Below are 18336 nucleotides of genomic sequence, written 5' to 3'. Positions count from 1 at the left end.
TACTATCTGACTAGTTGCAGTTGCAACTCCTGTCTGGTGTACTGCTGCCATTCTACTAGACCCATTTTTCTCAGCCAGGGGTACACAGAGGTCTTCCAGGGTGTACTCAACTCATCTAGATAATTGCATAGTTTTACAACAGGCTACGTAAACACTAGCAAAGTCAGTACAAACTAAAATTTCATTCTGTGACTTGTTTATACTGCTTTATATACTATATTCTGAAATGTAAGTACAATATTTATATTCCAATTTTATAATTATATAGTAAAAAGGGGAAAGTAAGCAAATTTTCAGTAATAGTGTGCTCTGATACTTTTGTATTCTTATGTCTGATTTTGAAAGCAAATAGTTTAAGTGAGGTGAAACTTGGGGGCACACAAGACAAATCAGAGTCATGAAAGGGGTACAGTACTCTGGAAAAGTTGAGAGCTACTGCACTAGGCTAGCTCTGATCCATTGTCACCATTCCACTAGTTTGGCTTCAGCTCATCACAGTTGGCTCCAAATGGATGCTGGAGTTCAGGAGTCTGGATTGGAACCTCTCCCCAGAACAAAATGAGACCTCAGAATCCTCACTCTCACTTTATCTTTCCACATACATTCATTCACACAAAGCATATTTAACACGGTTCCTAACAAGATAACAAAGAAATACAAAATAAAAGTTAAAAAAAAAAAAAAGGCACCACTTAAGCAAATGTAAATTACCCTGCATCACTAAGAACCCCTTTAGTTTTACCTTTTTATCCCTTCGGTGATCCGAAGAGCTATACAAATTAACCTGGCAGCTGCTAGGAAAACACCCTGAATTTTCCCTTTTAATTTTGAGGGAGCCAAAAAGGCCATGCACTCCCAGCCTGGCTCCCATTTGCAATGTGATTTATTTGAATGCGAAAGGTGCTATGTAAATGGTGACTAATAATTGTTATTAAATTTCAAATTGGCAAACTTTTTATAGCCATTTTTATCTCATTAATCATAACTAGCTCTCGTGTTTCAAGAAATGTCTTTTGAAGTTTCTGATGATTGATTTTTGTTGATCATTCTACTCAGATGGTGAGGCCAGAGGGGATCTGATGACTCTGCATTGATATATTTCTATGCAGAGCAACATAACTACAAAAAATTCAGTGTAAAGCAATCCAGTCATTATCAACAAGCAGGTAAGAAGCCACATCAGCAGACAAATCTCTGAAGCAGATGTTCCTAGCCTTTCTGCCAACCCTGGTGGGTGCTGGATGGGCAAGGTAAGTTAAACCTTCTGTTATCTAACCATATGTACAAACTTCAAAAATGAGCCAATTATAATCTAGAAGACCATGTTTGCTATTCACAGGAATGGTGAGTATAAATGTAAGTAGATTTATAGAAAACAACATTTTTATATCCTACCAATGATACCAGGGGCAGCTCCAGGCCCCAGCACGCCAAGCGCATGCTTGGGGTGGCATGCCACGGGGGTGCTCTGGGAGGTTGGCAGGCGGCTCTGGTGGACGTCTCACAGGACCACCAAAGTCACGGGACCAGCGGACCCTCCACAGGCACACCTGCGGGAGGTCCACCGGAGCCACCTGCTGCCCTCCCTGCAACTGGCAGAGCACCCCCCGTGGCATGCTGCCCTGCTTGGGGCGGTGAAATGTCTAGAGCCGCCCCTGAATTATACACAGAAAATGATTGAACATGTTTTTACTAACCTGGTGACTTACTGGTTCAGTAACAGTAGTTCAGAGAAAAAGGTTTATAGATGCAGTTAATTTTAATACAAGCAGTGTGCTTTCAAAATTGGCTGTTTCAATATAAGAGCTGCTTTTCAGAATGTGACAAAAGCGGTAAAAAGACATTTTACTGTGTATGAATTATCAAGCACTTAACCTGCCTCTGCCAGGGAGCTGCAATACCACGGCTGCACAAAAATACGTATCCATGGCTCTTTAAAAGGACCGTTTCAAAAGATGAAGATAATTATGAGCTCATAATTATGATGATTTGGAATTGTTTAAGAACACTTTATTAGATAATAAAAGGCATAATCTGAGTCATGAAAGAAAGCTACCTCCATTAAAACCATCCTGGTGAAGAAGGGAAGAGAAAGCAGTAACAAAAATAATTATAAACTTTTATTATAGACAGAGCTGTCAGTGCCACCCATAGTTAAGATTTCTATTATAAGACTGTTTTCAGTTACTTAGAACGTTGCCTGTCTTTAGCAGTTTGGGCTGGAATTTTCCATGCTCGGTGACTGGCTCAGGCTGTATTTTCTGGGAAGTTTAAGATAAAATGGTTCTGCCATTTCTGAAAAAGAGATTTGGGAAAATTACATGTCCTGTATTTAAAAAATTCTTAAAATTGTTTCACTGAAAGCTGTAGCACATTGCTTTGGAACAATGAATTGAAATCTGCCAGGGGGATCAACCTGGTGTCAGGCATGTGCCTTTTACTGTCACTGTGAAAATTCACTCAAATTTGGCCAAGTTATGAGCCATGAAAAATCAAATTGCACATGCTCAGTTGAGGTTTGTGGGTGGCTATCCAAAGCTTTCATCTGCACTGAGAATGCTCAAATCTGTGAAGCTTCTATGTACCAACTGGACTAAGTTTGTATCCTACCCACAGTCATTGAATCTTCTCCATCCCAGGACTAAAGGTGCTGAGCAGGATTTACCCTGTTATTGCTGTTCCAGATTGCTATGGGCTTGGGCACCAGAACTGAGAGCAGGAAGGCTCTGTCTCCTGTGCTCTCAATGAACCCCCCTGCTGGCACCTAGACAGCCTGGAGGAGGAATCCTCATGACTTGAATGCAGAGAGGGTGAGGAGCTGGGGCAGGGGGAGGAGATTGCAGGGGCCAGAGGACAGCAAAGAGCGAAGAGTATAGGATTAGAGGGGATTGGTGGGTATATGAACTCACAGAGAAGGCATTAGAGCTAGGGGGTGGGGAGATTGGATAGGTGCAGAGGAGGAAGGAAGAGGGGGCCAGGGTGTGGGGAGATTGAACAGGCAGAGAAGAGGATAAGAGGGCAGAGAGCTGGGGTGGGAGTGGAGGTCGGATAAGAGCAGAAGGGGAGGGAGACAAGATCTGGGGAGTGGTTGAGGATGTTGAATAGGAGCAAAGGGGAAAGAGGACAGAAGACATGGTGGAGAAATGGATAGGAGCAGAGTGGAAGGAAGTTAGGAGATGCGTGTAGAGGAGTGGATAGGAGCAGAGGGAGATGAGCACATGAGGCAGAAGTGTCTATAATCACTAGAGAATACTCCCCTCCAGAGCCTGAAATCAAACCTAGGAGTTCTGAGTCTTCAGATTCCTCTAACATCAGCAAACAATCATGAAAGCCATTAAGAAAATGTCTCTCTCATTCTTTTCTGGTGTTTTGGGCTACAGAGTGGCTAACAACCTACTACTGCTACCAATTACTTCATTAGTTCAAGTGGCAGAGGTCAGTGCTACTGTAGTGCTTCGGAACCCTAGTCACGGACTAACCTGTCCCCCTCTCCCCATGCACTGGGTGCTGTACAAACACAGAACATATTCATTATTTCATACACAAGTTATTGGACTTAATATTCATTTATATAGTAGAGAACAATAATTTTTTCCACTGTAGAAATGTCTGGTGAAACTATATGGACTGTGTTATGCAGGAAATCAGATACGATTATCATAATGGACCCTTCTGGCCTTAAGTTCTATAAATTTCCAGTAGATCACTGAGTAACTTACTAGCCAGCCTTAAAGAAGAAAAGTTAGTTACAACTTTTGATTAAAAACCCTTGTCACAAGTATTGCTTGCAAATGATAACTGTTGAACTCTGCTACAATATTGAATACGAGTGGATTTTATGCTTTTTTCAGAACCAAGGAAAAACAGCTTTGTTTTTCCTTGTTTGTGATTGTCTAGGAGGATGCAAAGACCATGATTACCTCAGTACCTAAAAGCTGAATAACTTTGGCATGACAAAATTTGAATTTGTTCAATTTTTTGGCGTGCATACAATTTTTAGGATTTAATAATTACAAAAGGATTGTTGAAAGGACCTTTGCCAGGCCCAAAATAAACTGACTAGTAAAAGCTGTTCTGAAATCAGTTGTGGTCTCCAGCAAGGACTGATAATTAATTTGGGGGTTCTCAAACTGTGATGTGTAAAACACTTGGTGGTGGTGAGCTGCAGAGAATCATTAGCTTTCTGGGGCTCACTTTTTTCCCCTATTTCCAATTGATTAAATGCATTAAGAGAGCCAAAAAATGAATCAGCCTCTTCCCATTTATCATGTTTTCTGCATAGGCTATTGTAGTTGCCATTGTATTAAAAACAACAGGAAAAATATTTAAGTGATGAAAAAAGTCCCTTTTTCAACATACATTTCATATGCTAAATCTTTTTGTTAATTAAAGATTCTAAATAGGGCACACAACAATGTAATTGAGAAGCTTTTCAAATTCTTCTATTGATAGCTACCTCCAATCATGTATAATTATATACTCCCTCATGAAACACAGTCAATGATGTTAATTATTTTCCAAAATAAGAAATGCACCTCATCTTACCTCAAACATTTCTCTAATTAAACCAGTCAGAACAAAAAACCCCAACATAAAAGATTGAACATCAAGAACACAGTCTCTATCCAGTGGGACACAATGCTGAAGTTTTCATAGGTCACTGTTTACTTCCTTTCTGCATTGTGTTATCTGCTATCTCTGTGCAGAAAATGAAAGCTAAAGTGAGAGAGAGATCAGAATGCCACAAATATGCAGCATGTCTTATTCATATTTTATTTTAATTAGCCCATAAATATGGACAGTGTTTTCATTCCTTCTCCCTTACCTTTTTCCCTGAGTGAAAGCAGAGATCCCTTGTTCCCCTTTATTATGATGCAATAACATTGCCATGTCATTGATTATGACAAGCTGACTGTATGTTATGAAAAAAGACTTATTGTTAAAAATTACACCATAGTTTTACATTCTGGTCATTCTGCGTCTCTACACATCATTTGACAGGACAGAGAGCAGCTTAATTCTCCATGAGGGAGCTGCGCAGCATTTAGGACAGATTGTAGCCCCTTACGGTGGTGTTTAATGGAATAATCCCACTGACTTCATCTGGCCAAGGTGATTGCCATTAAGCTATCTTGAAAAAAATCAAACACTAAGGAGACTGCTTCAAATACTAAGATGGGTTTCCTATAAGGATCTGCAGGAGAGGAGTAGATCACGCTGAGGAATGGCTGGACCAGTAACTGGCCTTTGTAGGGCTAAGGAATGAAAAGTTGTTAAACACAAGAATGTAGACCATTGTCTCTGCTCTCAAGAGGGCCATTAACAGCTGCAGTGGCTGAGGTATACACCAGGAGATCACTCAGATCTTTCTTGAGAGCTGACATGAAAAAATCCAAAGTACACTGGTGCGAACAGGACAGGCAGTGACCAAAGGTGAAAGTAGGCCGGTACAGTAGAGTCTGGCTGGTACCCGACCAGCTTCCCCAGGCAGGGGTGGCTCTAGCTTTTTTGCTACTCAAGCATGGCAGGCAGGCTGCCTTTGACGGCATGCCTGCAGGAGGTCCCTGGTCCCACAGATTTGGCGGCTTGCCTGCGAGAGGTCCGCCAGTCCCGTGGCTTCGGCGTACTCGCCGCTGAATTGCTGTCGAATCCGCGAGACTGGCAGACCTCCCACAGGCAAGCCACCGAAGGCTGCTTGACTGCCGCCTTCGCAGGGACCAGCAGGGTGCCCCCCCGCAGCTTGCCGCCCCAGGCATGCGCTTGGAGCGCTGGTGCCTGGAGCCGCCGCTGTCCCCAGGCCGATGATTTAAGGGCCTGAGTTTCCCAGAAGCAGCTGGATCCCCAGGACCTTTAAATTGACACTAGAGCTCTGGTGCCAGAGCCCCTGAGAGGTGGCAGCAGCTCAGGCAGTGATTTAAAGGGCCCTTTAAATCACTGCTGGAGCCGCCGCTACCCTAGGGCCTCCGGCAGGAGGGCTCGGGCAGCGATTTAAATGGCCTGGGCCTCCGGTCGCTGCGGGGAGCCCATGGCCCTTTAAATTGCCGCTGGAGCTCCATTGCTGGAGCTCCAACAGTGATTTAAAGGGCCCAGGGCTCTGCTGTGGTAGTGGGGGCCGGGAGCCCCTGGCCCTCTAAATCAGGACCAGAGCCCCGCTGCCGCTACCCCAGGGATGTAGCAGCGAGGCTCGGATGGCGATTTAGAGAGCCCAGGGCGGTAGTGGCGGTCGGAGCACAGGGCCCTTTAAATCGCTGCAAGAGCCCTGGGTGTGGTAGCAGTGGCTGGGAGCCCCAGGCCTTTTAAATCACTCCCGGAGCTACCAGCTGCAGAGGCTGCTGGGAGCCCCAGGACTAGAGAGCCAATTAAAGGGCCTGGGGCTCCAGCTGCCGCTACCGCAGTGGAGCCCCAGGCCCTTTAAATCTCTGCCAGAGCCCTGAGTCCAGGGTAGCAGCAGCAGCTGGGAGTCCCTGGGGCTCTGCTGCAGTAGCTGGAGCTCTAGGCTGTTTAAATCGCCCCCTAGCACCAGGGCTCCCAGCAGCCTCTGCAGGTGATTTAAAAGGCCTAGGGCTCCCAGCCGCTGCTACCGCAGCTGAAGCCCTGGGTCTTTAAATCTTAAAGGCCTGGGAATTTAAAGGCCATACCTCTTCTGGTTGAGGCCCCGCCCTCTACTCTGGAGTGCTGGTAAATCCTTGAAATTACTTTCATCCTTGGTAGTAGGGTGCCCAGATGAGAAGACATGAAATATTGGGACACGGGGGAGGGGTGTGCTGATGGAGCAACAAACAAACAAAAAAACCCCAAACCCAAGAGCTGGCGGCAGAGAAAAAAACAAAAAAGGAAAAAAAACCCCGAAAAACCCCGCCAAGAGCCGCTGGAGCACAGGAAAAATTGGTGGGGGCTGAGAACCTACCGGCAGCTCCACGCCGCACCACACCAGCTCACCTTCGCTCTGCCTCCACCTCCCCTGAGCTGGCTGCTGCGTCCTGCTTCTCCCCCTCCTTCCAGTGCTTGCGCCACCATATAGCTGATTAGTGCAAGCCTGGGAAGGAGGAGTGAGGACGAATGCAATGTGCTTGGGAAAGAAGTGAGGCCAGGGCAGGGATTTGGGGAGGGATCCAATGGGGCAGAGAGGGGGTGGGGCTGGGGATGGAGATTTGGAGAGGGAGGGGCTGGGCAGGGCCAGGGTGGAGTTTGGGCGGAGGGGGCACGAGCAAAGGGGGCAAAATACAGGGACAATTCATGTCCCAACCGAACAAGTAAATATCGGAACATCTGGTCACCCTACCTGGCAGTGACGTTCCTGGAGTCACACAAAGCTGATCAGCTCCTCCAAATCCTACAGCAGTTTCCCGTACTTTTGCAAGCAGAGACTTGCTTTACCAATTCTACCATGTGTCTTTAAAGGTCTACACATCTTAGTTTATATATAGTTTGTGCTATCCTCCCCCAGTTAGTCGTTCGCACACATTCACTTTGGGAAATGGTAGCGCAAAACTTCATAATACATTATCCCCTTCATGCTTTGATGAGTAGTAAACAATTTTGAAATTTAAAGTATACTGTATTCTCACTGGCATCTGAGTTAGCTCCTATTACCGGGAAAGGGGCAATTCACAACTCAGAATTATTGTTTCAGACTCTCTGCAAACTCATTTTTAACTGAAACTAATAAATACAGTAATTCCTCACTTAAAGTTGTCACAGTTGCTTTGTCCACTGCTTGCAGGAAGAGCAGCCCGTTGCAGCTAGCTGGTGGGGGCTTGAAATCAGGGTGGACTGGCAGCCCCCACCATCAGCTCCCTGCACCCCTAAGTTCCCTGTGCAGCAGCCGCCCAGCAGGGTATCAACTGCCAACAGTTCAGCTGTCCCTCCTCCCACTGGCATGTGCTGCTCCTGCCCTCTGCCTTGGAGCTGCTCCCCAAGACTTCTGCTAGCTGTACGGGGGGGGAGAGGGAGGGGGGGAAGACGGGAGCTGTCAGGATGTCCCCCTTCCCCTTGCACCCTACTTACTCCATTTCCATAGAGCAGGGGGAGACATGACAGGGCTCAGGACAGAGGGAGCTTGCTGGCAGCAGCTGCGGTCTCAGAAGGCTGATCTAACTAACCAACTAAGCAGCGTACTTAAGAGTAGGGTCAGCGTACTTAAAGGGGAAATGTGCCTCTCCCTCTCTCATACATGGCGTGTCTCTCTGTCTGTGATGCTGTCTCCCCTCCCTCCATTCCTGCTGCCTTGCAGGGTGTGAGTTACCCTTGAGGGCTCAGCCAATTGTTAGTTCATCATTTAGCAGTAAGACATTCTCTGGAAAATATCCCAGCCTCTGACTACTCCACTTCAGCCAAGCTTCACAATCATCATCACAGTATACCAGTATTAAACTGTTTGTTTAAAACTTACAGAGAGAGAGCGAGAGAGAGAGAGAGAGAGAGAGTGTGTACACACACACACACACACACACTCTGTCTATATATATAGATAGATAGATAGATACATAGTCTTTTGTCTGGTGAAAAATTTTTCCCTGGAACCTAACCCCCTCATTTACATTAATTCTTATGGGGAAAATGGATTTGCTTAACATCGTTTCGCTTAAAGTCACATTTTTCAGGAACATAACTACGACGTTAAGTGACGAATTACTGTAGCATTCCAAGTAAAACCAGTAATTTTGGAGAGGACATACTGTATTCTTCATACGTTACGAACAAGTAGAGTCCCTGCTTTTAAGTCCATAAGTCAACACTACATTAGCTGCAGAGTTACAACAAGCATCTCCATAACTGGGTATGTATTGGCTTTCGATACAAAATATAAACACACATATGAGATTTAGTGTACAGATGCTGGGTGTTGTATGTGGCCTGTGATCTAGAGGAGATCAAACTAGATGACATGGTGTTCCCTTCTGGCCTGAAACTGTGTGACTTCATAACACTCTTTGAATGTTCAGAAATACACCAAGAAATCCATACTAAATATTAAAATTGTTTTACATCAAAAATACTTCTTTTAAAGACACATATTGTATCCAACAGTTACTAACACATACATAGAAAACATCAACTTGTAACAGTCCCACAGACTGTACCATTTCATTGGACAGCACAGTCCCAAGAAAGTACATTGTGAACACTATATTTTGCTTGTACAGGATTAATATGAATTTAGGTTGATATCCAACACTAAGAAACATTCCTTTATCATAAGAAGTGCCATCATTGCAGAGTGCTTTTTTTTCAGTATATTTTTTTATTAGGGATTCCTGCCATCATATCAATATACAAAACAATCAGGATATTGACAGAGAAATGTGAAATGCACCGTACAAAGATAAGGCTTGAGTTACAGGTACATTCCCCACCCCCGGTCTTTTGTATTTCTATGAAATAAACCCATTTTTTAATTCTTCCCAGAGTAGCATTCATAAATAAACGACAAACCACAAAATAGATTCCAAGTACATAACATTTTACCATATATCCAAGCACAGACAAATACACAATACTGTACCTACAAATTCTTCATAATCCAACTCTGTCATCATCAGCATTAAATACAAGATTGTTTCTACATGTGTGGATATGTATATGCCATACTGTGTGTGTTTGTATAATATGCACACAGTGTGTGTAATACACAAAGTTCCAGCCCTTTGAAGTCCCAAGTCTTACGCTGTAAAATGGTATGTTACAGGAACTCTGTTTCTCAGTGGAATTCAGTTTATAGATCAGAAAAGCTCCTGCATGGTGAGAGGAACTTTAAAGGCCAGGGCTGTATACACATACAGTAAAATGCGCACACACACAGAGTCTTGCATTTAATCCTATATATCTCCTCATTGCACTATCAATTCTCTGAGGTAATCTTTTCCTCATGCATTAACCATTTTCTGATAGAGTTAAATCAAACAAAACAAATGCTCCTGTTTCTGGAGCTCTATGACTTTACATAGACAAAACTACACGTTAGAACACAGCACCTGACTTTTTATAATTAAAGGACTTAATAAATAGGATCCAGCATGGAACCCTGCCCCTGTATTCTAGCAGGTTGACAGCTTTCATAAATGTCACCACCTAGAATCCATCAGATGACATCTTTTTTAGAAAACCATTTGTATGAATAATATCCTGTTAATGGCAAATGTCTACTTTAGTTCACTGTCAAAAGTTATATTAGGCTGGATAATTCTTGTTTAAGGGGAACAGATTGTTTAGCTGGACATTACGCAAGATGAAATACACACAAGACTAATAAATAGTGATTGCCATTGGGACCAAGCTAGTGACGAAAGACGAGTGAGAAGAGAGGGGACTAAATGGTTCTATGTAGTCTTTGTTCTTTGGGAAATGAGGAAACAACCCAAATGGTTACAATGGAGAAGAACAATTCCTAAGAGCTATGATTGTTTTATCCTTCTAGAGGGGTCAAAAAAACAAAAGGAGAAAACAAATTCTCCTGTTGGAAATTTCAAACTGATCATTTGCAAAGGTTTAGAGGAAACAGAATTGCAATTCCCCTTGTCAAGCATAAATGATTCTGAAGTATATGAATTACAGTTACTGTTACAACATGTATGTACAATATGATAAAGACTCAAATATATCTCTTATTTTAAAAAATTGGGGTGAAGTTGCAGCCAGTACATAGGCAAAACTTCCACTGGCTTTAATTCGAGTTTTATTTGTGTTATGGCTGAAGGATCACGCTAAATGCTTTTGATTTAAAAAAAAAAACAGTCCTCTATGATGATGCTCCAGTTTACAAAATACAGTTTCCTTTTTTCTGTAGCATTTGGATTGGGGTAGGGAAATCCCACTGATTTTTCTAAATGCTCACAAGGTTTTATGTATATTCTCTACACAATATTGGGAGCAAATCCTCAGCACATTAAAGTAATAATAAACCTCATTGACTGGAGTCCCATCAATAGGGAAATAGTATGAGTACAATGCCACACATACATGGTAAGACAATCAGCATGCACAGGAAATGACACATTAAATGATGAGTCTCTGGGATGTGTTTCACAGAATAGTGACAAAAGGAATAAAGAACCAAGATATTTCTCTTAAAAATATTTTGTCCTTTTATTATGATTCAGTAGAATATCTGCATGTCAACTGTACAATCTAATGCCTTGATTTTTAAAGTATTGTATACTTTTTATTCTCTAGCTATTTTAAAAAGTAGGTTACTTATCTACCAATATAGCTAGACATTTCTGATATTTACTATCTCTTCATCTTTCCATGTTATGTACAATAATCTACATTTAGTCCGAAGATCTATCACCTTCTGGCAAAACTTACTTGCACTGTCTTACAAAAACTTAGCACTGATTGAAGTGTAAGATGACAGGACACAGATGAAGGTGGATTATCATTTTCTCAATGATATTCACCACCTTTAGCTTTAGAACTGTGCCATTAAAAACTTACTTAAGGATTTTGTGCCATTTCATCTCCCCTCACCAGTCCCCCCAGCTCTTGAATAAACTTTCTGTATGTTCTACAAACTGTAGGCCATGTTTTATAGAGTTATAATAAACTCATTGCCCATCCAAAATATTTAAAAAACAAACCATTGGTAAAACATTAAAAAATCCCCTACATGCCCTTGTGCATTAATTTTACCAATCTGTACACTTAAACAACTTCAGAAGTCATCTTTTGCTAAAAATTTACCAAAATATTTTAAACACATAAAAATATAAAAAACAAAAAACAAAATCAAGAAACAAAAACCCAGCATAAACATTGCTTGTATAGGCATTGGTTAGAAAAGACTGTTACACCACTAAGGAGTATATTCAAAAACATTTCCTTCTCAGCTCTATCATCATTGAGATTCAGAATATCATAGCTTGTAATGGCAAATAATGAACCCTAGTACTATCCAGTCTTGTCTGATGCAACAGATGATCAGGAAGTCAATACTCAAATAAAAATAAGACCTCTTTTTGGTTATTTAAAGGCCACCAGATAAGCCTATAACTAAAGCAACTGTTTACGAAAAGCAAATGTTAGATCTTGAACAGTCTTTAATGGATTGAAAATGAAGATAGCTACCTGCTGATGGCCCAATGGGCATTACGAGAAGCTAATGCTAACTGAAATTTTGAATATAGCCCTTAGTTGTATCATATTTCTTTAACATTTAAGAGTTTCCCAGCGTGTCACGAATGAAGTTTATTTTGCAAGCCACCCACTGCCTAAGAGGACAGTAATATTCAATGTGAAATTGCTGAAACTCTGGCGTTTGACGGATTTCATGAAGAAAGGAGATATCAAGGTCCGACTCCAAGAGGACAAGGAGGAGTGGAAACACGAACAACAACAGTCCAAGGCCTACAAAAAGAAGCCTGGAGAAGCTCTTCACAAATGCGTTTACCTGCATGTTGCCCATCACAAAGTCATAACTGCACCTAAGCGCTCTACGGGCTTCTTTCAGCTCCTCTTCCTCAGCAACCAAAAACGCATTTTCATCCGCTTCCAGTTCTTCAAATGAATCTGTATCTTCTCTCTCATTCTCTGCTCTCGATGGGGTGTCAAAGAGCATGTCAATCTCATCATCAACTGGGGTGGGCTGCAAGCTGGCACTTGGGTTGTACACCAGTTCTGAGATGGTTAAAGGTTCCTCTTTGATCTTCTCTTCCTCTTCAGTGGTAAGATCTACACTCTCCTCAGCATCCTTAGCAGGGGAATTAGATATCATAGGTACAGAGATTTCATCTTCCTTAGGCAGCTGGATACCTAAAGAAGGGAGATAAAAGGACTCAGTTTCTGATGTCAGACAAATTCATTCTTTCAGTAGGATTCTGTATAAGAGACTGTACAAACGAAATGTACTTTCAGAACACAGTGGTGGAAGGAGGATTCCACGATCACTAGCTTATAACTTGATTACTGAAATCAGTAACCTTTTAGTACTGTATAGTTGTGGCTGGCATAGACTAATAGGACTTTCCCATTAAAATTCCACCTATTCTGCAGCAGAGGAGGAGTGTCTTTTACAGGAATTCAATCCTCTGAAACTTGAGACCTGATTACATTTTAATCTTAGCATATATAAATTAAGGCCATTATTTGTGGCTAACTGCAGCATATGGAAAGTGAAGGCGGTCATTTTCTACTAGAAGGCAAACTTCCAATAATCCAGCTCCTGTTTTTACTATACAAACAGGTGTTACTGGGATGCAGTTAGGAAAATGTAGCTCCAACCTTCATTTGAAATGAGAGACAAGAAAGTGATAGGATATCACCTAGAGGTTGGGAAATTTAATCACTGTCATTCAACCACAGTGTCATGACATCAGGATAGGTTATTATAAATTCTTGTCAAGAGGAAACCATGTGAAAGGAGAAGACGGACTACACAGTAGGAGATATGGATGGAAGTGAATAGACACCCTGGGTCCTGATAGGAATCTCTCTCTCCCATGTCTGTCTCCTTCCTTCCTTTTCCCTCACTCACCTACACTCCCTCCTTGTTAGCAGTCTCATCTCCCTCTCCTTGATACTTCCCTTTTCCAGCCCTCCTCCCTCACACTAAATCTTCCTTATTCTCACCAATCTGTCTTTCTTTTCCTTCTTGAGTTTTCCATCTCCCAATCCCCTGAAGTCTCTCCCTTCACTTTCTTCTTCTTCGCTCCTAACCCACTAGGTTTCCTCCAATATGCCACTACATTCTCTTTAGTTGGCACTGACAACAGCAAAGTGAAAATAATTTAAACATCCCAATTTGAAAAGTGCTCTGGCTGAGTCATGATTGCTATGAGTGCATCAAAAATTCCAGTGTTTTTAATCACTTCAGTCAACTGCTATTAGCAATGAGTAGCAGAATGGAGGAAGTGGGCAAGGGAAAGGAGGGGACTCAAACAAGGAGTGGGGATTTTGAAAGGAGACAATGGAGTTGTGATAGAACAATTTCAAATTTATTCCCACGTGTAACTACTATTAGCAGCTGTAGACGTTCTCCATCTTTAAAACGGAACAGTCCCCAAATAAAGATACATGGGTATGTGTGGTAATAATAAAATAAGTAACACTTCCACGTTATGGCGTATACCATGTGGCAAACTTTTAGAGCTGGATGCACGAAAGAAATTAGGCATGGTGATGCTGAGCCTGAGTTAGGTGCCTAGGCTCTCTATGCAATGAATGGGAACAGACAGATGCCTTAGAATGTGATTGACAAAAAGCCAGCATGCTAGATGGGGAGCCGCTAATGCTAGCCAGTGGGAGATACCAACAAGAATGTTGTGTGCTAAACCCCACCACTCTCACGGAAAGAGTCACCTAAATTCAAGCTACAGGGAGGCGCCTCTCTCTGCTTGCTGTTGTCAGCTGTGAACCCTCTCCTGGAGTTAGGCCCCTCTGCCATGTTAGCATGAAGAAGTGGTAGTGCCCACCTTTATAACTTTTAGCTCAGTGGTTAGAGCACTCACTTGGGATGTGGGAGATGCACGTTCAATTTGCCCCCCTCCATGAGCCTTTTGGACTGCTGCTGCACACTGAGCAAATGTTTTCAGAAACTATTCACAATGACTCCAAGAGAGGTAAGAGCTAATTTAGATCCCAGCATTTTGTATGTATAGCTGGGATCATTTTTTTTCCAATGTGCATTACTTTGCATTTATCAACGTTAATTTCATCTGCCATTTTGTTGCCCAGTCTCCCAGTTTTCTGAAATCCCTTGGTTAAGTCCAAAGCTGACTGAAAAGAGTTACAATTCTGAATAATTTTGTATCATCTGCAAACTTAGCCACCTCATTGTTTACCCCTTTTTCTGAAGCATTTATGAATATGTTAAACAGAAATGGTCCCAGTATGGATCTCTGGAGGACACTACTGTTTACCTCTCTCCACTGTGAAAACTGACCCATTTATTCCTAGCCTTTGTGTCCTATCTTTGAAGCAGTTACTGATTCATAAGAGGACCTTCCTTCTTATCCCATCACTGCTTACTCTGCATAAAAGCCTTTGATGTAGGATCTTGTGAAAGGCTTTCTGAAAGTCCAAGTATAGTGTATCAATTGGAGCTCCCTTGTCCACATGCTTATTAACACCCTCAAAGAATTCTAATAGATTGGTGAGGCATGATTTCCTTTTACAAAAGCCATGTTGACTCTTCCCCAACATATTGTGTTCATCTATGTATCTGATAATTCTGTTCTTTACTATAGTTTCAGCCAATTTGCCTGGCACTGAAATTAGGCTTACTGGGCTGTAATCGCCAGGACTGCATCTGGAGCCTTTAAAAATAAATAAATTAAAAAAAAAATCGGGGCTGTATTAGCTATCTGCTAATAGGTTACATACCACAGTTGTTAGTTCTCCAATTTCACATACAAATTCCTGCAGAACTCTTGGGTGAATACTATCTGGTCCTGGTGACTTGTTACTGTTTAATGTATCTATTTGTTCTAAAACCTGTTCTACTGACACCTCAAACTAGGACAGTTCCTTAGCTTTGTCACCTAAAAAGAATGGCTCAGGTGTGGGAATCTCTCTGATGTCCTCTGCAGTGAAGACAGATGCAAAGGATTCATTTAGTTCCTTTGCAATGGCCTTGTCTTCCTTGAGCACTCCTTTAACACATTGATAGTCACTGGTCCCACTGATTATTTGGCAGGATTCCTGCTTCTGATGTACTTAAAAACATTTTTTGCTGTTAGTTTGTGTGTCTTTTGCTAGTTGATATTCACATTCTTTTTTGGCCTGCTTAATTATACTTTTATACCTGGCTAACCAGAGTTTATGCTCCTTTCTATTTTCCTCACTAGGATTGGACTTACAATTTTTAAAGGATGTCTTTTGGCCTCTGAGTGCCCCTTTTACTCTGTTTAGCCATGGTTGCTTTTTTATTTTTTTGGTCCCTTTTTTTTTTTTTTAATTTTAAGTTCACATTTAGTTTGAGCCTGCATTACGGAGTTCTTAAATAGTTTCCAAGCAGTTTGCAGGCCTTTCACTCTTGTGAGTGTTCCTTTTAATTTCCGTTTAACTAGCTTCCTCATTTTTATGTAGTTCCTGTTTGAAGTTAAATGCTACTATTTTGAGTTTGTTTGGTTCTCCCTCCCCCGCACAACGATGTTAAATTTAACTATATTATGTTGCTATTACCGAGCAGTTCAGGCATATTCTCCTGTGGACAATATCCTGTGGTCCACTTAGGACTAAATCAAGAATTACCTCTCCCTTTTTGGGTTCCAGGACTAGCTGCTCCAAGAAGCAGTCATTAACGGTGGCTATAAATTTTATTTCTGCATCCCATCCTGAGGTGACATGTACCCAATCAATATGGGAGTCGCTGAAATCCCCCCATTACTGAGTTTTCTGTTTCTGTAGTCTCTCTAACCACCTTGAGCATTTCACAATCACCATCTCCATCCTAGTCATAAATACTTATATCGTCAATGAGAGAGAGAGAGAAAAATTAATTCCCCCATGCAAGTTAGACAGCTGAACACCTGGTTTGTGACTCGCTCTGGGGTTTAGGTGGGAAATAGGTGTCCAGATGCCTAGAGTGAGGTGGCAGTGTACATCCCCTGAGGCAGGAGCTTAGGTGCCTACAGGGTTCAGGGGGTGTGTGTGCTTTGCAATGGTCCTGAAACTAAAGTGGACTTAGACATCTAACTCCTTTTGTGCATCCAGGTTTTAGTGCTTTACAAATGATTGATAAAGCCTCACAACAACTCTGGGAGGTACACCGGAGCATCCATCTACAGAGGACAAAACCAACACAAAGAGATTAAATGACTTGCCCAAAGTAACTGCAGAACCTCCTGTCAGAGCTGTAATTAGAACCCTGATCAACTGACTCCCAGTTCTTTGCTTAAAGCAAAAGTCTAAATACCAATAGACACAAAGGCCCTAAACCACCACTGCAGTTTTAATAAGATACACAGGTGTAAAACGAGAGTAACACCATGGAGGTTCACAGCCAGATGCTACATGACAAGTGAGGTATAAATAAGAAGATGCATGGCCATTAATTACTGGATAATGAGAAATAAAATGAAACTGTGTTTCCAGTGCCACCTGTACTAGACCTGCAAAGTCTTTCAGTGTTAACAAAAGTGGTGATCAAAGAAGAACTCCGTTAAAGAACAACAGATATAAAACCAAATTTAAAATGAATACACACAAGCATTTGCTTAACCTCGTATAGGAAAGATATAAAACTCTAGGTTCTACCACAGAGATGTGTGACTCCTTTGTAACCATATGAAACAGGGCAGGAACTGAAAAACAATAATCCTAGTTAAAAAGACAGCCTCAGTACAGCAAGTGGTGTAGACAAGATAATTCTGAATAGGAGTTCACTATTTCAGTTTTAAAATATAGCGCATTATTACTTAAATTAACAATCATATTAAAAATGATTTGACTCACTTTTTGATGGTGGGGGGAGGTTAGTACACTTTTTTTTGTAGTAACATTGTAAAGCATCACTAAACCAGCTTATGGATACTGCTGGTGTTTCTGTTCTATTGCAGTTATAAGCTATATTTCTGCATACATTACGTTTTCTCTAGTTAAATAGCTAGCTAAAGAAGACCACTATCATTCCATTTATCTATGATCATTAAGCCACCACCCAACATGCACAGTCTATCAAGAACTGCTGCACCAGCCAGAGTGACCATGGCTGATGGCTTTACACCAGGCATCGATCATGTAGTGAAGTTTCCAGATTCAGTCAATCCTAGGTCATGAGCCTTGTCATTGATTTTTGACCATCTCAGCACAGACGTCCTTACACTGGTACGATAATTCTTTAGCAACTTTGTGCAGTCTGTATTTCTCATTCCACAACATTTTACATTACAATCTCCTGTTCTTACTTTTTTCAATGAGCTTGTTCTCCTTTTTACATCTTGGAACCACCACACAGTTCAGTGCAGGATCTACACGCTAAAATGTTTTTCAAAGAATATATTTCTGAGATCCTGAATGTCAAAGCCAACTTTTCAAACTTTCTTGCTTAAAGTAAGGCGCTTAACTCCATATTTAAGTACCTAATTAAGTGGCCCAATTTTCAGAAGTGCTCGACTTCCACTTAATCCAATGGGTGCAAAGGGTAAATCAGGACACTTATTTAGGTGCCTAAAATAGATTTAGGTGCCTAATTTTAGGCATCCAAGTTTGAACATCTTTGCCCTATGCCTTCTTCTACTTGTTTAGGCACAAGGTCACTAACACCTTCTTAATATAATTCCTACCACACAGGGGACAAGTGCAACTGCTCCAAAGCAAGGTCACTTTCATTTGTGCCTCTGAGCCATCTCCCCCACCCCATGGTGAATTCCAGTGTGCATAATATGCAGAGAGAACACA

At 41.8% G+C, this 18336-nt stretch overlaps 1 protein-coding gene across 1 annotated transcript in view; it reads right to left on the bottom strand.

The window, feature by feature from the left end:
• Nucleotides 1–10624: 10624 nt before the first annotated feature.
• The window catches only part of FRMD3 (FERM domain containing 3), a 229575-nt gene continuing 221863 nt past the window's right edge, over nt 10625–18336 (bottom strand). Inside the window, exon 14 of the mRNA XM_075067252.1 lies at nt 10625–12750. Coding sequence (XP_074923353.1) covers nt 12155–12750 — 596 coding nt within the window. The 3' untranslated portion in view covers nt 10625–12154. The remainder of the gene's footprint in view (nt 12751–18336) is intronic.

Source organism: Chelonoidis abingdonii, chromosome 6, assembly GCF_003597395.2.
Source record: "Chelonoidis abingdonii isolate Lonesome George chromosome 6, CheloAbing_2.0, whole genome shotgun sequence".
Taxonomy (NCBI): Eukaryota; Metazoa; Chordata; order Testudines; family Testudinidae; genus Chelonoidis; species Chelonoidis abingdonii.
Note: the sequence above shows the minus strand (reverse complement) of the source record. Positions and strands in the feature narration are given on the sequence as shown.